The 22,631-nt window shown below is 41.6% G+C and overlaps 1 protein-coding gene across 4 annotated transcripts in view; it reads left to right on the top strand.

Annotated features, from left to right (window-relative positions):
• The first annotated feature begins 467 nt into the window (after nucleotides 1-467).
• The window catches only part of SNTG2 (syntrophin gamma 2), a 467,752-nt gene continuing 445,588 nt past the window's right edge, over nucleotides 468-22,631 (top strand). For 2 of the 4 annotated variants that reach the window (XM_008163718.4, XM_042848764.2), the window contains exon 1: nucleotides 468-1,117. Coding sequence is in view for 3 of the 4 variants with exons in the window: in XM_042848764.2 (XP_042704698.2) it covers nucleotides 1,046-1,117 (72 nt within the window). In the remaining variant the exon portion in view is untranslated. The remainder of the gene's footprint in view (nucleotides 1,118-22,631) is intronic. The other 2 variants (XM_024101595.3, XM_042848765.2) reach the window with 1 other exon arrangement.

Raw genomic sequence — 22,631 nt, 5'->3', positions numbered from 1 at the left:
CTCATCCCCAGCCCCACCCCAGAGCGTGCACCTCCTCCCACACCCGAACCCCAATTTTGTGAGCATTCATGGCCCACCATACAATTTCTATTCCCTGATGTGGCCCTTGGGCCAAAAAGTTTGCCCACCCCTGCCCTAGCCCCTTGCTTGGACCCACTTTGAGCAAGGGAAGGGTTGGAGTGTTTCTGTTAAAGGGAGGGACTGGGAGAGGCATATCCCAGGGAGAACAGTCCTGCAGCTGACAGCCCTCAAGCCACAGGAAGTGTGTGGGGTTTTTTTTTTTGGAAGGGGGCTGGAAACGGAGGGGCTGATGCCTGGGTTATTGAGGCCTATTGCCAGCTTGATGTAAATTACTCCTGGCAGGAAAGCAGGCGGGAGGAGCTAGAACTACTCTCCACCCCGTGCAATGCCGCGGGATGTCACCAGGGGAGCTGCTGAGCAGCTGGGCTTGGCAAGCGGCGGCTCAGGGAGCCCCAACTGGCGGGACCCTCTGAAAGCGGCTCCTGGGGCTTCAGAAGAACCTGTCAGAGGCAGCAGCCCCCGCCTTTCCCCTGGCATCAGGGGCCTGATTGAGGGTGAATGCAGGGCAGGGGGACACGTTTCCCCCCATAGTCAAGCATACCCGTGTGTAGCCCCCTCGCCTGCGAAGCCAGGGGAAAAGCCTCCGATGCTGCCAGCCAGGTGCAGCAGGGCTGGGTAAGGAGGGGAGTCCGAGCCCGTGCCCGGCGGGGAAGCGCTCGCCCGGGGAACCTGCCCAGAGGACGGGGAGTAGCCGGCGGAGGGGTGAAGTTAAAGAGGGCGTGTGGGACGCCCCGTCGGCGGAGAGCCGAGGGGTTAGCTCCGCCCAGGGTCAGCCGGGCTGCTCAGCCCGAGGGCGAGCCCCGTTCTCCGGGCGGCGCCCGGCTTCTCCTCCTGCTCTGGGAGCCGCCGCCACCGCCCGCGGAGCTGGGACGCGGCTGCCGGGGGCGGGGCGGGAGTCAATGCCTGGTCCAAGCCCTGCTGCGCTCGCCGTTCAGAGAGGAATAATCCAGCTGCATGGGAGGAAATGAACGTGGCGGGGAAGCAGCCGCCTCCAGCACCGCTTGAGCGCCCGGCCAGTCTCCTCGTCCCTACCTGGGCAAGTACACGGCGGTCTCTTTCTCTCCTCTCCTCTCCCTCCTTCGCCTGCGGGCTCACCCCACCCAGTCCCGAGAGCCACTCTGGGTCCCTCGCCGCCTCCCCTTAACCGGGCAGCTGTGAGCGATCCTGTCTCGGGCGCACCAGTCTGTCTGCCCGCCTATTTCCCCGGCGGCTTCTAAGGGGCTTTAACTTCTGGGCATGGGAGGACGCGTTTGTGAGTTGCGCGAGGCTAAGGGCAGCTAAGCGTGGGGGAGTCGGTGGACGAGATGTAGGAGAGTTTGCTGGGGTCGCGCTGCCTTTGCAGTCGGTGCGTGGAGCTGCAGTGCAAACGGGGACACCGGGAGCGGACTGCCCGCTAAGGGTTGTGCAGTTGCGGCAAAGCGTGGCGCGGGATCGCTTAGGTGCAGGGTGATTGTTGTTCGGAAATCATCATAAAAAGTTCCGGTGGGAAACCGGCCGCTACTCGTTGTCTCTTTCAAATGAGCTGTCCTCTGCTACTGTGAAGGGTGTGTGTGTGTCTGATATGCCCATACACGCGTGCACACACACACACAGGTCTTCCTAAGCGGGAGTTTCACTCTTCATGGGAGCTGCCTTACATTTAGCTCACTTACAGCTCCTGCTCTCATTGATAGTCGAGGGGGAGTAATTTGTACCCTCCCCATCTCTCTCCAAATACAAGAAACTTTCACTACATTACAGCTACACAAATTAGTGGTATGCTCTTTTTGTTAAATGTTCCCAAAAGGTTGGCAAAGTTTAGTCATGTTCCTTTACGCTGCACCTTTGCCTTTGGAGGGTAAACTTTAAAGCCAGATGTGTGTTTGTATACAGTAATCCGTTGAAAACAGCTGCCAAGCTGCTATTGATTAGTATGTATCAAGTACTGGGTACTTTGTTTTCAATAACAGTATTTAGCGTGTGTACATGTTCTCTATGGTCATTGAGTTAGAACACACTGTAAAAAGTTACTTTCTCAGTGTTTCCTTATGAAATGTTGGAAAGTAGGAAAATCATTAATAGATTTGCCAGGAGTGATGGATGCTATATGGTCAGGAAGAACACAGCCTAAATAAATAGTTACTGAATGGTTTTGGGTATGTATCATTGTATCTGTATCATCCTTCATTAGATCAGTTGCTAAACTACATTTCAAGATCACATGCTTTAAAGTCCTACCAATATAATATTTCAATAAGATTTAACTTTCCTCAAGAGGATGAGGACAACTTTTTAAAAATAATTCATTTGTGTGTTTCAGCCTCCTTAAAATAATCATTCAAATACTGCTAATATAATTGCAATTCCATACTGTCAAAAATGGATGGAATCTTTTAATATATTTAACAATAAAGGTGCATTTGGAAAGGTAACTGATTCGGGGAGTTGGAAAAACTTGCCACTTTGATTGCATATTCTAAAAATGATTTATAAATGACGCCCTCTGATAGTTGTTCATACCTTTCTCTAATTTAATAAATGAAGGCAATCTGATATCATTGACTATGAAAAACTTTATATTTAATAAAGATTTTAATTTATTGATGTGCCATTTTTCAGAGGACATAACTGAAATGATTATCATTTTAAGTGTAGTTCCTACATTTTTAATCAACTGAGAAATAATGCAATACATAAAACTGGTTTAGTATTAAATTATAAATCTCACTTTACCCTGTTTAAATAATTGGAACTGATTATTTGTATGGCTTATAATGACTTACCAATTTTCACACATCTTTTTAGAAACTTTAGCTTCTCTAAAAGCTAAGTAGTATTAATTTCTTGCCCTTACTTTCTCTATAGCATTACTCCCAGGCAACAGGATAAAGGTTGATTAAATTTACTGTCATAGGATAAATAAACACTTTTGGTTGTGAAATTCTGTAATTTTAAAAAGCAGAAGGAAAATCACATATATGCTTTAGTTATGCTACGGTTATCAGTGATAGTCAAGGCAAGCTGGTCTAATCTTTGGAAATTTGCTTTTATATTTAACCAGTGTATGTGATTCTCTCTGACTTCATCATTTATATGATGTATAGCTTGTATTCTGTGTGCTTAAAACTTTCTGAATGTGTCTCAATATCTGTGTGTATTTATAAGTGTGTGTATTATAGAATTTACTTGTTGATAGGGATATACAAGTACAAACCCTTGTTTTTAAACACACAGTGTTCAATATAAAAATGATGGGGGGGGGGGGGGGTTGTTATGGTTAATGTGTTAACCATTCACCGGCAAATGATATTCTTAAATGTAGCAGATTCTCTATTGGGTTTAAGACATGTTATTCCACTGCTTTTAATTTGAAAGCCCTGTTCTTAAACTGTGAATAATCTGTACAGCAATTATCTTAAAATGTTAGCTGCTGTGTAGGTTGAAAACTAATGCATGGTAATTTGGAGTATTTCAGTGTTAAAGGTGAAGATTGCTCACTACCATTCAATTAAAAGCCACAGTTAGTCTTCCCTTGTAGATATGTATTATGCCTGAAACATTAAGGGACAAAACCTCCCACTGACTTTAGTGGGAGTAGTATTGATCCCTGGACAGATGTGCAAAAATGTCATCTTTTGAATTGAGTATTGCAGGACATTTTTTTCAATATGAGGGACTACAGACTTGCTGCCACATGGAAGGGAAGGACAAAACATCTGTGGATTTCAATGGGTTTAAGGATTTGGAACCTAAGCCCCAGAACATTGTCATAGATTGAAAGCAAGAATTGTATACTTTGACAAGTTGCCTTTATTAAAAAGTATTTTTCTTAAAAATACAGCATTGCAAAATGGTAAGACTTTTTTAAAAGATTAATAAAATATGCATTTTAGTAGTTTAGACTGAAAAATACCAATGTGGATGCTTGACATTAGCCATTTACATATTTACACACCTTCATAAAAGGAACCTGCTTTTCAGAGGTGGAGAGGGGGGACAAATTTCACTGATGTCAGTGGGAGCGGTGGGTTTACAACACCTCTGAAAATCCAGACATATGAATGCATATGGAGATGCCTGACTTAATAAACCTTCACAGTAATATGCCTTAATTACAATTAGTAAACATTTGCAAAAATTGGATATGTTTTTATATCAGTCTAGTGGAAATCTGTTTTAATGCATATGAAGGTGCAGTGTATTGTTGCTTTAGTTCATGCATAATCTATTAAGAAATAAGGTACTATTAATCAGTTACTATTTGACTATTAAATACTGCCAAACACATGGCACCATTTCATTACCAGAATGCAAAGACATTTTAGCATAGAAAGAGCATGTGTGTGTATTGGTTTTCCACAAAATGACACATCATTGCTCCATGAAATGCAGCGTTCAAAGTTATAATCAAATGTAATTTTGAATGGAGTCTCAATAACTGCTTGAGGTAATTTCTGATGTTTGTAATCTTTGGTTTGTTATCCAGCTGAGTTTCAATTAGCATATGGTTTTCTGTCATTGTTGTAAACTTACAGAAGCACAATTCTACTTCCACATAAAACGTGCCTTCTGCCTTTCTGTCAAACGAAAATAAATGTATTCAGATGGCCAAACCCATTAGCAATGTTACAGTGCATATTCCATGGTTTTTAATGAGTTTTATATTATCAAGCTGCTATTGATTAGTATATATCAAGCACTTTGTTTTTAATAACAGTATTAGTTCGGTGCCTGAAAGGGAAAGAAAAAATGATTTTTTTATTACTGGTATGCTAAGTGAAAGTTTAAGCAGAGGAATTAAAATGTATGTATTGCCTGTCTAAATCTCAGTCCTTAGTACAGTATTTTAGAGAGACTAGTTATGTAGCTAAAAGTTACTTATGTATATTCTATTTCAGTCCTATTGGGTTAGCTAATATATTCAGTTTCCTAACAGTTTTGATGACTAATGTGCATGGAAGCCATGGGAAATCCCCCAGCTAACCTCTTTCTTTTTATCTAAAGTGATGAAAAAAGTCTTAAGGAAAGTAACCAGGGTTGTCATTTCCCCTCTTCCCCCTTTTTAAAAAAGCTTGTTTGTTTTGTCATCTGTGATCAGGTAGGAGATTCTATTGTGTATATGAGAGACCAAAAATGAAAACAAATTCAGATGATTAAAATCTTATTTTGACTCAGATTTAGATGAATGTAGATTTATTTCAATTGTTAAACTTGTTTGGCAGATCTCTGGTGCCCAATTATTAGCTGGTGCAAATAGGCATAACTGCATTGTAGTGAATGGATCTGTGACAACTTACACAAGGTGAAGATCATCAAAATTATAACAGAATCATCCAAAACACAGGACTTGGTGTGATGGAGGACTCCAACTACCCAGACATCTTTTGGGGAAAATAATATAACAGGGCATAGACTATCCAACAAGTTCTTGGAATATATTGGGACAACTTTTTTATTACAGAAGGTAGAGAAAGCGATTAGGAGAGAGGCTCTTCTGGATTTGATTCTAACAAAGAGAGAGGAACTAGTTGAGAATTTGAAGGTGGAAGGCAGGCTGGGTGAAACTCATCATTCCATGATGATTTCATGATTCTACAGAATGGTAGGAGGAAAAACAGCAGAATAAAGACAATGGACTTCAAGAAGAGAAAGTTTAGCAAATTCAGAGAATCGGTAGGTAAGATTTGTGGGAAGCAAGTCTGAGGGGGGAAAAAAAGAGTTCAGGAGAATAAAATTTGCCTAAAGAGATATTACTAAGGGCATGAGAGCAAACTGCCCCAATGCGTAGGAAAGATAGGAAGTATGGTAAGAAGCCAGGCTGGCTTAACCAGGAGATCTTCAATGACCTGAAATTTAAAGCTCAGAGAAGAGTTGTACAAGAAGTGGAAAGTAAGTCAAACTACAAAGGGTGTGTGGGCGTGTGTAAAATAAATAAATAAAAACCCAAACATGTAGGGGCAAAATTAGAAAGGCCAAGGCACAAAAAGAGGGTAACCTAGCTAGAGATATAAAGGGTAACGAGAAGCAAGAGGAAGACCAGGGACAGGATAAGCTATTACTAAATGAGGAGTGAAAGACGACAGAAAATGCAACAATGGTCAAAATGTTAAATGCCTTTTTTGTTTGTTTTCACCAAAAAAGTTAGCAGTGTTTAGACGCCTAACATAGTGAACATAAATGGAGTAGGATGTGAAGCTAAAGTAGGAAATTGACATGTTAAGAATTATTTAGACAAAGGTAGATGCCTTCAGGTCAGTAAGGCCTGATGAAATACATCCTAGAATATCTAAGGAACTGGTTGAAGAGTTCTCTGAGCCATTAGCAATTATCTTTGAGAATTTGTGGAAAACAGGAGAGATCCTGGAGGACTGGAAAAGGGCAAATATAGTATCTCTCTATAAAAAGGGGAATAAGGACAACCCGGGGAATTCTAGACCATTAAGTTTAACTTCAATACCCAGAAAAATAATGGGGAAAATAGTCAATCAATCAATTTGTAAACACCTAGATAATAAGATGATAAAAACAGTCAACATGGATTTTTCAAGAACAAATCATGTCAAACCAACCTATTGTCCATCTTTGACAGGGTAACAAGCCTTGTGGATGGTGGGAAGTAGCAGATATGATGTACTTAGACTTTAGTAAGGCTTTTGATACTGTCTCACATAGCATTCTTATAAACAAACTAGAGAAATATAGAGATCAGTGGTTTTCAACCTGTGGTCTGTGGACCCCTGGAGGGCTGCAAACTATACCTAAGATTTCCAGAGGGGCCATACTTCCATTTGAAATGTTTTAGGGGTCCGTAAATGAAAAATGGTTGAAAACTGCTGGCCTAGATGAACCTACTATAAGGTGGGTGCACAACTGGCTGGAAAACCATACTCTGAGAGTAATTATCAAGGGTTCACAAATGAACTGAAAGGGCATATCGAGTGGAGTCCTGCAGGGATGCATCCAGGGTACAGTTCTATGTACAGTTAGCAAGAGATGTTAAGAGTAACAAGAAGGGTTTCTTCAGGTATGTTAGCAACAAGAAGAAAATCAAGGAAAGTGTGGGCCCCTTACTGAATGAGGGAGGCAACCTAGTGACCGAGGATGTGGAAAAAGCTAATGTACTCAATGATTTTTTTGCCTCTGTCTTCACGAACAAGGTCAGCTCCCAGACTGCTGCACTGGGCAGTACAGCATGGGGAGAAGGTGACCAACCCTCTGTGGAGAAAGAAGTGGTTCGGGACTATTTAGAAAAACTGGACGTGCACAAGTCCATGGGGCCGGATGCGCTGCATCCGAGGGTGCTAAAGGAGTTGGCGGGTGAGATTGCAGAGCCATTAGCCATTATTTTTGAAAACTCATGGCGATCGGGGGAGGTCCCAGATGACTGGAAAAAGGCTAATGTAGTGCCCATCTTTAAAAAAGGGAAGAAGGAGGATCCGGGGAACTACAGGCCAGTCAGCCTCACCTCAGTCCCTGGAAAAATCATGGAGCAGGTCCTCAAGGAATCAATTATGAAACATTTAGAGGAGAGGAAAGTGATCAGGAACAGTCAGCATGGATTCACTAAGGGGAAGTCATGCCTGACTAACCTAATTGCCTTCTATGATGAGATAACTGGCTCTGTGGATGAGGGGAAAGCAGTGGATGTGTTATTCCTTGACTTTAGCAAAGCTTTTGATACGGTCTCCCACAGTATTCTTGCCACCAAGTTAAAGAAGTATGGGCTGGATGAATGGACTGTAAGGTGGATAGAAAGCTGGCTAGATCGTCGGGCTCAACGGGTAGTGATCAATGGCTCCATGTCTAGTTGGCAGCCGGTTTCAAGCGGAGTGCCCCAAGGGTCGGTCCTGGGGCCGGTTTTGTTTAATATCTTTATTAATGATCTGGAGGATGGTGTGGACTGCACTCTCAGCAAGTTTGCAGATGACACTAAACTAGGAGGCGTGGTAGATACACTAGAGGGTAGGGATCGGATACAGAGGGACCTAGACAAATTAGAAGATTGGGCCCAAAAAAACCTGATGAGGTTCAACAAGGACAAGTGCAGAGTCCTGCACTTAGGACGGAAGAATCCCATGCACTGCTACAGACTAGGGACCGAATGGCTAGGTAGCAGTTCTGCAGAAAAGGACCTAGGGGTCACAGTGGACGAGAAGCTGGATATGAGTCAACAGTGTGCTCTTGTTGCCAAGAAGGCTAACGGCATTTTGGGCTGTATAAGTAGGGGCATTGCCAGCAGATCGAGGGACTTGATCGTTCCCCTTTATTTGACATTGGTGAGGCCTCATCTGGAATACTGTGTCCAGTTTTGGGCCCCACACTACAAGAAGGATGTGGAAAAATTGGAAAGAGTCCAGCGGAGGGCAACAAAAATGATTAGGGGTCTGGAGCACATGACTTATGAGGAGAGGCTGAGGGAACTGGGATTGTTTAGTCTCCAGAAGAGAAGAATGAGGGGGGATTTGATAGCAGCCTTCAACTACCTGAAGGGGGGTTCCAAAGAGGATGGAGCTCGGCTGTTCTCAGTGGTGGCAGACGACAGAACAAGGAGCAATGGTCTCAAGTTGCAGTGGGGGAGGTCCAGGTTGGATATCAGGAAAAACTATTTCACTAGGAGGGTGGTGAAACACTGGAATGCGTTACCTAGGGAGGTGGTGGAGTCTCCTTCCTTGGAGGTTTTTAAGGCCTGGCTTGACAAAGCCCTGGCTGGGATGATTTAGCTGGGAATTGGTCCTGCTTTGAGCAGGGGGTTGGACTAGATGACCTCTTGAGGTCCCTTCCAACTCTGATATTCTATGATTCTATGGATAATGGCATAGAGAGTGCACTTATAAAGTTTGAGGATGATATCAAGCTGGGAGGGCTTACAAGCACTTTGGAGGACAGAATTGGAATTCAAAATGATCTTGACAAACTGGAGAAATGTTCTCAAATGAATAGAATAAAATGCAGTAAGGACAAATACAAGTACTACACTTAGGAAGACAAAAATAATTGTACAAACATGAACTGGGAGATGACTGCTTGGAAGGAATACTTCAGAAACGATTTGGGGGTAGGGTTGCCAACTGTCTAATTGCACAAACCCAAACAGCCTTGCCCGCCCCTTCTCTGAGGCCCCGCCTCCCGCTCACTCAATACCCTCCTCCCTCCATTGCTCGCTCTCCCACACCCTCACTCACTCCCTCAGGGCTGGGGCAGGGGATTGGGGTGCAGGAGGTGGTTGGGGGGGTGGGGCCAAGGGATTCAGAGTGTGGGAGGGGCCTCCAGGCTGAGCCTGAGGCAGGGGTTTGAGGTGCAGGAGAGGGGCTCTTGGCTGGGGTGCCGGATGTAACTCCGGCTGGGCGGTGCTTCGGATGGCTCCCAGAAACAACAGCATGTCCCTGTGGCTCTGAGCATGCCGCTCCTGCCTGCAGGCACTGTCGCCGCACTTCCCATTGGCTGCGGTTCCTGGCCAATGGGAGCTGCAGTGTCAGTGCTTGGAGTGGGGGCAGTGCGCAGAAACCCCCTGGCCGCCACTGCACCTAGGAGCTGGACATCCCAGTTGCTTCCGGGAGCTGCGCAGAGCCAGGACTGGTGGGGAGCCTGCCTTAGCCCTGCCGCACCACCGACCGGACCTTTGGCATGTTAAAATCTCCCGGATTGCTTTCAGTAGCAACCTGGAGATTGAGGCCAATTCTGGGAGACTCCTGGCCAATCCAGGAGGGTTGACAACCCTATTTGGAGGGTACAGAGGATCACAAAGTAAATATGTAATACTGTTGCAAAAGTAGTGAACATCATTCTGGGATGTATTAGCAGGAATGTTGTAAGCAAGACATGAGAAGTAATTCTTCCACCCTACTCAGCACTGATAACGCCTCAACTGGAGTATTGTGTCCAGTTCTAGACACCATGTTTCAGGAAAGATGTGGACAAACTGGAGAAAGTCCAGAGAAGAGCAACAGAAATGATAAAGATCTCGAAAACATGACATATGAGGAAAGATTGAAAAAATTGGGTTTGTTTAGTCTGGAGCCCTCAGTGCAGGGGACTGAACTAGATGACCCATAGAGATTGTTTCCAAGCCTACATTTCTATAATTCTATAAGATCTGGCTGAAAGGTTTTTTCATTGAATTATTAGAGACTCCAAATTATTTGGACCAAAAAGAGTGGAAGAAATGCTGTGTATATGTTTGGGTTTTTTTAAAGATACTCTTCTCCCCCCCCCCACCCCCGCTCTTCTCCTGTATTCTGATTTGCCTGTGTGATCAAGTACTAAAATAGCTGCAGAACCTTTAAGTGTACAACTTTTCTCTTTTAAAAAGTAGCTGACTTGGAAATTGATATTTTATCAAACTCTGACAACCACCAATAAAGAAAAATATAATACTCAAAATGAATACTAGATGTCCTATTACCACAGTCATTAGGAACTTTAATTTTTCCTTCCCATCCGTATGGGGACAACATTTTAAACTATTACGAACATTGCGTTTAAACTGGCTTCTAGGCTTCTGTGCCTCTGTCCCCTCACTAGACTGCCGGTGCTGCAAGTAATGTCATTTTTTAGCAAGCTGGCCCCTACCGTCAGGAAGAATAGAGGAGTGCCTCTTTGCCATGGGAATATTCAGGTATGCAGGAGATACAGGAGCCTCTGATAGAATCACCCCACCTCATGGAGCAGGAGAGGGAACAGCTGTCAGGTCTGCTGCTGGTGTTTTGCTGACTTGCATTTTGAATTAGGTCCGCTCTAGGGGGAGCAGTTGATGCTCCGAGGGTATGTCTTCACTGAAAATGCTACTGGGGCAAAGCTGCAGCTATGCCGCTGTAGTGCTTTGATGTAGACACTACCTACGCTGACAGGAGCAGTTCTCCTATTGGCGTCAATAACCTACCTCCCCAAGAGAACATAAGAGGGGAGAGCTAGGACAATGGAAGAATTCTTCTGTCGCCCTAGCGTTGTCTACACCAGGGGTTAGGTTGGCATAGCTGCGTTTCTCAGGGGTGTGGAATTTTCATGCCCCGAGAGTTGTAGCTGTAGACCAGTCCTTAGACTGTGTCAACTGTAAGTGAAGCTAGTGCTGCCAAATGAAGTGGCCCTGCTGAACGATGTTCCTGTCAGAGTTGGTACTATTCTCCATTGAGCCCAGCTGAGGGGATTCATTAGTGCATGTGGCATGCCTCCCTTCCAGAGGGAAGATCCGTCATGTGGCCCAACACGGGCCGTCTGTCAGCAAGTTGGCGGGGTGATCTCACATCGTTTGGGTTGGGTGGGACTGATGTAGGGATATATTAAGAAGATGGCAGCGACTGTCCCTAGTGCTTGCTATACCACCTGCACTCTTGCCTTGTTAATTTGAGAAGTGGTGATAGGACGTCTTGCTGGATTTTTATCTCTAATGGGGGTTGGTCTGGATGACCTCCTAAGGTCCCTTCCAACCCTTATATTCTATGATTTACCCCTTCAGTTCTTTTAGAGTACATTGCCACCAGTAACTTGGTATTTTACTTCCAAACTTGGCAGTAGTCCATGCTACTCATTGTTGATTGTATTCAATCTCATTACATGACTCTGTCACTAAGGAATACTCAATGAGCAATGACATTCACACCCTCCACTTTCCCCATGTCTCCATTAAAATCGATAAGAACTCCATCAACTTAAAAAGTACTAATTTCAGTCGTTTCCAAAATCACATCATCTTCATAGATGTGCACTATAATGAAATTGCTATGCTCTGTTGTTTTTTCCAATCTTTCTATTAAAATGTCTTACAGGAAAATCATTTATCAAGTTTATTTTTGTTTGAAGGGGACTGACTATATGTCATTGCAAATCTTTACTTTTATAGCTATATATTAAAAAAACCCTCTCTAACTTATAGTTAAGTATGGGAAAGTGTTTTCTAAAAATCAAGGGAATCAACAATTAAATCAACATTAACATCCTCACAAACTTCGAGTCACATGCTTTACAAACCTTGTATTATGCTACCCAATCATGGTCACATTCCTCAGCTCTTCAAAATCATTCCGTAGCTTTTCAATTAACACATACAAGCACTTGCAATAGTCCTATCAAATTAATCAAAATGACACTCAAGCATACAACCAAAACTTGAAAATTATTTATGTAGAGATAACACAAACATCGACCAGTAAGATATCTTAAGCACAGTGTTGTGATGTTTTGAGTCCCACTCTTCCCCCAACACATGTACACTTTTTCTATCAGTTCCACATTCTATTCCATATTGAAAGTGGTTTTCTTTATTTTTTTAAATGGTTCAACATATGGGGAATGTAAAGGAAATACTTTCCCTGTAGAATGATACCAGGCAGTGGGGAAGGTTGGGCAGCAATGCTGGGGAATCAGGCAGGTAAAGTAGGTGGCCCAATACCACAATTCCTGCCATGCTGGCTCCTCAGAACCTCTACTCAAATACATTTCTGGCCAACTTTGCATACAGCTTTTTTAAAATATTTCCATCCTCATGATGACCTGGTGAAGTTTAGCAGTAGGAGTTCTAGTCTGATGGACCTGTTAAGGTTCATCGGAGCAAGGCTGCTCTCTAGCAAACCATATGATATTTGCAAGACAGAGAAGTTGTTTCCCTTTTGGAGGTGGAAGCTCTCTGCTCCTCAGGCAAGTTTGCCTGCAAGTCTCCTCCTCTCACCAGAATGTACTGATGCCCCAGGGCCCTAATACTGCAAAGACTCACAATACCACTGCTATTTAATAGTCGAAACTGACTGCCTTTAATGAGTAAGTCCCATTGTGCTAAGCACTGTACAGCCATAATGACCGTTCCTACCACAAAGATTTTAGAATCTGAAGTGAGCAGTCACATTAAAAGGACATTGACAATATGTATAGTCAAATCTGTGCAGGATTGGGGCCTTTCACACACCAAGGGTCAAACAAAGCAACAATAAAGAATTTGGATGTGCATGAGGGTTCTGGCTGGAAAACTGAAAATCATGATTGAAGTTTTGAATGTTGGATAATGTTAATTAATGATAAACGTAGCTCTGACAACTCTTGAAGCTGACTTATAAAGTTGAAGACATTGGAAAACTATCAGATCAAATCGATACTGGTGAAGTTTTTGACTCCTATGTAATGCAGAGTAATTGGCCTTTATGTGGGAAATCCACCCATCTCAACCCAAAAGGAGGATGAGAGGCTGCCACTGTGGCCTTCTGAATCCCTTGCCATATGCTGTTCTCTACTGTCCTCTCTGCAGGAGTTCCTGGTCATTAGAGGTAAAATTCTGTCCCTTTTGAAGTCAGTGGTGTCTAAATGTGCAGATCCAGTTGTTATAACCTCTAAACTGCATACTCAGAGCTAGTATACAGACCATCTTCCCAGTACATAGTATGCAGAGGGATCCTTAAATGGCTGATCTGTCTATGCCTCATTATGCTTTGGGATTCTGTGGAGTTTCCATAGATTGTTTTTTGGGTCCTTCAACTACACTTCAGTCTAAAATCATTATTCAAGAACTCAGTACCCAACAGCTCACATCTAGGCACCCAAATAAGTTGCCCACACTTAAAAAATTGGCCTTGCACAGATTTGCAATGATGTTAGTTATTTCTATGCTGCCTTCTGTGTCTCTCTGACCTCTTTTTAAAACCCAGCCACCTAAAGCGACATCCTCTGTATGTTAGGTAGCTATAATAATGTCCTTCATTAGTTGCTGTGGAAGCACTGAGAATTCTGGACTATAGGGTGAACTAGTTCAGATACAATAAAAAGAAACTTGACTCTTCGCTTAAAGTTGAAAATGAACTGGAACTTTTTTCTGAGGTTCATTAAGCATGTTATCCATCAATTTTTTCATGTTCCTGTACTTCCAAGTTCCAGGTGGGACTGGAGGTGGACATAATGAAATTGCATGGGAACGACTATTTTCCTTGTATGCCTAGCCTGGGTGGAAACAGATAGTACTAGAGTCTCTCAAGAGACTCTATTTTTGAAAGGTTTCCAGACAAGTTTTTCAGGTAACTTATATTAACATCTGAACTCTTGGGTGGTTACACCAACCTTTAAACATTTTAGTTATTTTTGTTGCTATCAGTTTCTTCTCTACAGTACTCTTTCCCCCTCAGATATCATGTTTTAAAATGCAGATGTATTTGTAATTAAGTCTTCCTATTCACTGTATCCTGTCCATGTTGTTGAATCTTAAATAGTTTTACTATTTTTAACAAGAAACTTTGCAGTTGACATTAAAAAGTTATTGTAAGCTATACAAACAATAACTGGTGGATAATAATACATAGAGTTAGATATTTGCACTACAATCTGGCTATCACTGCTTTAAATGTGATTGTTTCAGTCTAGCACAAAGTAGGTACTAAGGTAAATTAAGGATTAAAGACGTTATTTGTGTGTGTGAAAGATATAGGTGCATAGAAATGCTGGAAAATTTTGTTTATTGTAAAGATGATGTATGGTGCATAGCATTTTGTAGCATGTTATTTGATTATGGGTATGACGGGTTGGATCACAGAAACCCTCTGGGGGCTGCCAACTGATGTCCCAAGACTACTTCTGCCCCTTCTTTCCTGCCCTGGCAGCTTGGGACTTCAGTGCCCTGCCTAGTTTGAGCCAGACCCGCTAGCCTGCTGCAAACTCAGACCCAGGTCTGAACCACGTCCCCTAACAGCTGTAGGCTTAATCGAAAGCCGCTTAAGAAGTGTTCCTGTCTTTAACACTCAGATGCCCAACTCCCAATAGGGTCCAAACCCCAAATAAACCCTTTTAACCCTGTATAAAGCTTATACAGGGTAAATTCATAAATTGTTCACCCTCTATAACACTGATAGAGAGATATGCACAGCTGTTTGCCCCGCCCCCCCCCCCCCCAGGTATTAATACATACTCTGAGTTAATTAATAAGTAAAAAGTGATTTATATTAAATACAGAAAGTAGGATTTAAGTGATTCCAAGTAGTAACAGACAGAACATAGTGAATTACCAAGCAAAATAAAATAGAACACACAAATCTATGTCTAATACAGCAAGAAAACTGAATACAGATAAAACCTAACCCTCAAAGGAATTCCAGTAAACTTCCTTTTACAGACTAGTCTCCTTCTAGTCTGGGTAGCAATCACTCACATCCCCTGTAATTACTGTCCTTTGTTCCAGTTTCTTTCAGGTATCCTTGAGGGTGGAGAGGCTACCTCTTGAGCCAGCTGAAGACAAAATGGAGGGGTCTCCCAGGAGTTTAAATAGACTTTTTTTCTTGTGGATAGAGACTCCCTTCTCTCTCCTATGCAAAGTTCAGCTCCAAGATGGAGTTTTGGAGTCACATGGGCAAGTCACATGTCCACACATGACTCAGTTTTTACAGGCAGCAGCCATTGTTTACATCAGGGGTCGGCAACCTTTCAGAAGTGGCGTGCCGAGTCTTCATTTATTCACTCTAATTTAAGGTTTTGCATGCCAGTAATACATTTTTAGAAGGTCTCTTTCTATAAGTCTATAATATATAACTAAACTATTGTTGTATGTAAAGTAAATAAGGTTTTTAAAATGTTTAAGAAGCTTCATTTAAAATTAAATTAAAATGCAGAGCCCCCCGGACCGGTGGCCAGGACCCGGGCAGTGTGTGTGCCACTGAAAATCAGCTCATGTGCTGCCTTCGGCACGCGTGCCATAGGTTGCCTACCCCTGGTTTACATGCTACCCTGAATGTCCTAAGGTAGACTTCTTATGTGGATTCGAGCCTTCCAAGATTCATTGTCCTTTAAGTGTTTCTTGATTGGGCACTTAATTTGCACATTCCTTTCTCAAGAAGCTGACCAAATGCTTTATTAAGGCTACTTAGAAATCAAGCAAGTACACAGCCAATATTCATAACTTTGAATACAACAATGACACATGCATACAGATAGGATGAATAGATTCAGTAGATCATAACCTTTACAGAGATATTGCATGGCATATGTAGCATAAAACATATTCCAGTTATGTCAGATATATACATTCATAAGCATATTTCCTTAAAGCCTTATGGGGTGCACCGTCACAGTGGGTTTATAACTTTCTACATAAATGTTTTCTGAATGTGGTGTAACTTGTTTGCTAGAGGTTGTATTCAGTCTCAAGTCACTTAAAGAATTATGTATATTACCATATATTGTCTCTTCTTTTCTAAAAGTTTAGTTATAGCTAGTTAAATTGCTGAAAAGACTAAAACAAAAACTGAGATGGTTTCAGACTTCCAGTCAGAATATTTAGTTGTGTACTATTGCAGGCTATTAGCTTTCTCTTCTATGTAAGAATGAACAAAAGGATTTTGCAAAAAATATCGTTACCAGTGTGCTCGTACCAAATTTTCCAATCTCTAATTTAATGTAAATGTTATATTTCCAGAATAAAGGTTAATTTTGTTCATTTTATCAACACACTTTTTTTCACATACAAACACACCAGAGGATCTTTTTAAAAAGAATATATAATATATATCCATCCTAACATAGCTCCTCATTAAATCAGCCCACAGAGAAGAACACTGAACTGCACAAGGTTTCTTACAATTTAGAATAATGTTAATGTAATTCAGCAGACCAAAAGAATAAACTGCATTTAATTTGCGATACATTCCACTTATAAAACAATGTTCTGGTCTGCTACATTCATAACATACAAAGTGTTTTCTCTGTTGATAACACTAGTATCTGTGTAGATGGGCCCACATAGCTATAGTATCTGAATGCCTCAAAGACATTAATGTATTTAGCCTCATTACTTGGGTGAGAAAGGAAAGAATTTTCCACATTTTTTACAGATGGGGAATGGAAGCATTGAGAAGTTAAATGATTTGCCAAAGATGGCAGAAAATCTGTGGCAGAGAAAGGAATGGAACCTCTCCCAATCTAGTGCCTTAACCAGAAGACTACTCTTTCTTTCATGTCAGATTCTTCTGTTAATGACATCACAACATTAGTCTGTTAAGGTAGCCACGCTATGCATTTATAAGCTACTTTTATGTGAATACAAACCAACAAAAGACCAGTTTCCACCAATTCAGATGCTGGTTATATGGCCAAAATACTTAACCTATGTAAATGTAGCAACACATAATATTTATGTGCCTTAGTTTGTGTCTCTACAATGGATACTGTCTGATAGCTTTCAGAGTAGCAGCCGTGTTAGTTTGTATCCGTAAAAAGAACAGAAGTATTTGTGGCACCTTAGAGACTAACAAATTTATTTGAGCATAAACTTTCATGGGCTACAGCCCACTTCATCAGATGCATAGAATGGAACATATAATAAGAGTGTGTGTGTGTGTATATATATATATATATATATATATACACACACACATACATACAGGGAAGATGTCTGATAGATGGGTAGTGAAATTTGCTTAATTACTGTCTAAGTAAAGTGGTCTAAGATGTTTTGGGAAAAGGTGCTATATAACTGGTAAGGTGGTGTGACTGTGTTATACACCTTCAAAGCTCTGTAAAATATATCAGTTTGGGGGCTGAAGATAGTTCCATATGCCAGTCTGAAGATGTACTATCATATAAGGTTTATTTACCATTCCATACCTAGCCTACTTATCTGATTTCTAATTTTAACAAGTTTTAATAGAAAAATGATATATTAATATCAAGTATGTTTATTAACTACTATTCATAGTAAACTAAACTGAAAGCTCACTTGCAAAACAATTACCTTTATAATAGGGATGCAATTAGTTTAAACAAACCACTTCACTCAGAAACGATTAACAATTTGACATGATGATTAGATGATGTTGCCACTAAGGTCCTATTCATTAAAGTAAGCTTGCTCACTGTGTGAGTCATTGTTCCTGATCATCTTGGGTATGCTAACAGTTATGATACAGTTTTCTCATCCATTTACATGCTTTTAAAAATTATGTACATACCTACATATATATGGCCCTGTTACCATAATATGTGAAATGAAGCATTGGTTTAAAGGACATCAGAAATTCCATGCTTAAGTTTACTGTTTATTAGAATTGCCGTTTATGGTTCAGGATAAAGAGTATCTTATGATTTTTTTTTCAGGAAAATTATTAATATTATTTATGATAAATTCATTTCTTCCACATTTATCTTTGAATAAAAGTCCAAATTTAAGCACACCATAGAAGATATTTTTGTGGAATTTTGCTAAAATATTCAAAATTATCATTGTAAGTAAATGTTATTGAATGTTACTCAATGTAAACTTCCATTAATGACTAAGTTAATATATAAAAATATAATTTGGGTCTTAAAAAAAGTGAATACTATAGAGCTAGTTCATTGATTCAGTGTGAATAAATTAGTAGAGGAATTTAATCATTTTTTCTCTTTTTGTATCATTCATGATCAGACTTTGATTTTAAAAAATTTAGATCCTGATCCTGCAAACACTTACCGATATGCTTTACTTTGATTGGAATCCTAGGGTCTCTTTTTATGCTTCACATTGAGTGCATGTGTGAATATTTGTATGATCTGGCATTATTTGCTATTTGTAATTGTTTAGTTCATATGACTAAATTTCATCCTGCGGGTTGTTCATGACTATTCTGTTGTAGAGGGTGATTGGTTAGCTATGTCACATAGTATTTCTTTCTGCTTACTTATTGGATGACTGATTCTTTTTTAAAAAATACATAGCGGTGAGTACTCAATAACAAATGATGAATAGTGAATACTGTTTTTTCATGCCTGAATACATTTGCTCACTGATGTGTACAGAAAGAGAGAGAGATCAGTTTTCCTAATTCTTCCAGGCTACATTCAACAGAAAAATGATTATTCTGCAGCAGGTCACTTGATAAAATGAGGAAACTTGGAAGGAAAAAAATAAAGTAACATAAAGATTATTTTAGAAAATATTAAAAACATAACAGCATAGATGAAATGTAGGTGTATTCACCCAATGCAACCTTGACATTCTGCATGTCTCCCTTTAATCTGTCTTTGTATGGAATGTAGATAGCTGGCAATGGATTGCCTTTGATTGCCTGCTAACTAATAAATTGATTTAATACCAAAGTTAGAATAATGATATTGACAGGAAGCAGAACTTTGCAAAAATGATTAAGTGGCTAAGAAAAGATTTAAAAAAAAAATTATATGTGGTTCAGACCCTTCAGGACCTCCATAATCTTGAGTTTCCAACCCTGTGTCACAATTTCCCTAATGATGTAATGTGACATCCACCTTAGATGGAAAAGTTTACACCCGGAGGAATTATCTCAGGAGTTCAAGGCAGGCTGCACCCAGTTAACAGAGCTTTATATGAGACAGCCAGTATGGTAACAGCGTGCTGCTGGCTGATGCTGCCAGTTGCAGCTGCTCTCTGAGAATATCCAACTCCACTGAATAAGGGTATGCAGGGCTGGTGCTACCATTAAGGCAAACTAGGCGGTTGCCTAGGGCACCAAAATTTTGGGGGCTCCAAAAAGCGGTGCCCCCAATTTTTTTTTACAGCGTTCCTGGGCTGGGCTGCCGGCGGCGCGCTGACACATGCGCCTCAGACTCCCTCTCCCAGCGTAGCTGCTGCTCCACTTCTCCCGCCTCCCAGGCTTGCAGCGCCAATCAGCTGTTTGGCGCCGCAAGCCTGGGAGGGGAGGAGAATTAGAGCGGGGGAGGAGGTGGAGCAGAGGTGAGCTGGTGTGGGGAGCTGCTGCATGCCTCCCCGAGCCGGGGAGGTGGGGAGCTGCCGCGGGGGGTGGGGTTTGCCTCAGGGCAGGGGAGGGGAGCTGCAGCAGGGCTCGCCACCCCAGTTCATCTCTGCTATGCCCCCTCCCCGAGCACGCCGTCGCTGCTCCACTTCTCCCGCCTCCCAGGCTTGCGGCACCAATCATCTGTTTGGCGCAGCAAGCCTGGGAGGGGAGGAGAATTAGAGCGAGGGCGCCATGTTCGGGGAGGAGGCAGAGCAGAGGTGAGCTAGGGTGGGGAGCTGCCGCACGGCTCCCCGGGCCGGGAGGGTGGGGAGCTGCCACAGAGCTGGGGGGGGGGCGCAAGGTGGAAGTTTCGCCTACGACGCGAAACTTCCTTGCACCAGCCCTGAGGGTATGTCTTCAATGCAGAGTTTAAACTGGGTGTTTAGCACCTGGGTCAGAGCTCCTGGGTCCACCTAGCCCCAGCATGAAGGGTACACCATAAATCCCTACTCAACTTACTGTGTCTTCAGAGGTGCTGTACTCCTCCCTGTATGTTAGTAGGACTTGTGGGAGCATACCTGATAATTCTTTGCACTGCAGTGATTTGAACTAAGCCACTCTGATTCTTTTCCAGTGAATTGTGGGAGAACTTGTCTGTCCTTCTAGGCTCATGGGGGAATTGGGAGACTACACTGGAGGACTCTTAGCATTTTAGCCTGCATCCTTAATGTAAAGTGGGTAGGTTACCAGCCTGAGTGAAAGTGGAACCTAGGCTCTAACCCACATCCCCAACTATGCCCACTAGAGTGGGTTGAAAGTGTAACCCATGATTGTTTGGTGTGGTGCTCTGTCCCTCTCTAGTGGCACTTAGACCACCTAGAGATTGATGAGTCTGTAACAGCCTTTGGTAAGAGCCATGTGGCTTTTAGGTCATGCAATAGAGGCTCATGCACCTAGTTTCAGAGATCCCAGGTTTTATCCCACCCACTGATGACTGGGGTCTGTTGGCCTTAGAAAAGCACCATTTAACTCGGGTGAGAGGGTTTTGTGTGTGGATGGGAGAAGTATTAGGGTCAACACTTGTGTAGCAGTCTGGAGTAACTCACTACAATGAAAACATACACTTAATGGGTTCTTTATGTATCTTTATGGTGACTAAAGCCTTGCTTGGAAATATGTTTTGCTGGTTGTCTGAAAATAAAACAGCCAGTCTCTCTACGAAAAACTAATCTCTTTTTGTTCCTTATAAAGAGTCTCTGCTTGTAAAAAATAACTCTTTGGAATTGGACTCTGCCACAGACCTCAATATAGATAGCTTGGCTAAATGGTAGCTGAAGGAGGGCATCACTTTCTACAAGTATCTGAAATATGTAAAATGTCAAGTTGGAATGGTGGGGAATTGTCCAGGTAGATGTAGTTAGTGAGATTGAGTAAAGGACAAATTAACCAGAATATCAGGAGTAACTTCCTAACAGTATCCTGTGGGGCAAGAATGGCTATCTTTGAGGTACCCAGCACACCAAACCATTTAGAGGATTTGTATAGAAGATAGGCCATCTGGGACCTACCTCATGCAAGTCAACAGAACACTATGTTGGTGTTGAAATCTGCTGTATGAATCAGAGGGGATAATATTGCTAATGACGGATAATGCTACACAATAATCAAAATATTGTGGTAGGCAGTACATTCCTTTTCAATACCCAAGAAGAATGGTAAATAGGTTTAAATTTAGCTGGATGCCATTTTATGCTAAAAAGTGCCTCTTCCTTGTTCTCAAACAAACAGGAACATTAAACAATACTTTCTTTAAGAATGTACTTCTAATATCATATACATAATCATTTAAATCTTTTGTCCAATTTAATTACTCAGTACAAATGGTGAAATCTTGACATCATTGAAATGCAATGTCAAAACTCACATTAACTTTTGTGGGTCCAGGATTGCACCCAGAATATCCAAGGTTTGCTTGGGCAAGTTTCTGACCAGCATATTGAAATAGTACACGGCAATAATAAGATGTTCAGTTATGAGGTATCAGATATGTTGACAAAATATCAAAATGCAGCTTTGAATGGTTGTATGATATCTATTGTTCTGGTGAGAAAATAGGTTTTTTCCCCCATTGATGGAGACTGCCTTCCCATTTTTCCAATATAAATATTATTACTTAGCCTCATTAGTAAATTTTACCTCATTCCCCATCCTCTTGCAAACAGAGGAAACCTAATGTGTGTTGTGGTGTTTAGCTTAAGTGATAGTCTTGTACTTTGGTTTCCTGATCCAGCAAAACATTTGAGCTCATGCTTAACTTTAAGCATGTGTGTAGTCTCATTGAAGTCAATGGACTACTTGCATGCATAAAGCTGAACATGTTAAACATTATGCTATATCAATGCCTTAGTGCTGAAAGTCCAATGTTTAATTCTTGCTGATGACCACAGTATTGTATGAGGCAATGTTTTGTTACGTATGCATGTAAGTAAAGAATATAAGAGAAATGTTTAGGCTGATAATTGAATGACTTGCATTGCTTGCTGTCTTGATCAAAACCTAGCAGGATCTGAGGTCAGTTCTTTTGAAATTATTGTATTGATCACTTTAGCTACTATGACAGAAATTGGTTAGAATGCATTAAAATGTGCTAATTTTGTCTTGGGAAGATGCCTGTTCTGTTCCACATTTCAGTCCTTTGTAAGAAGGTGCAACTTCTATTGAAATCAATTGGAGTTGCATCTACTTACCCCAGGATTGAAGGGAGTTCTACATATACCTGTAAAATTTAATAGAAAAGATAACTAGCCATTTTTTCTTCAGTGAAAATGTGGAGAAGAAGATAGAGAAAAATATTCTTATATGCTAGCTGTAAGTTTCCACATCAGAGTACCTGATATTTAGGGACTGTCTGCAAAAATATAAATT

The sequence above is a fragment of the Chrysemys picta genome, chromosome 3 (assembly GCF_011386835.1).
Source record: "Chrysemys picta bellii isolate R12L10 chromosome 3, ASM1138683v2, whole genome shotgun sequence".
In the NCBI taxonomy this organism is placed as follows: Eukaryota; Metazoa; Chordata; order Testudines; family Emydidae; genus Chrysemys; species Chrysemys picta.
Note: the sequence above shows the minus strand (reverse complement) of the source record. Positions and strands in the feature narration are given on the sequence as shown.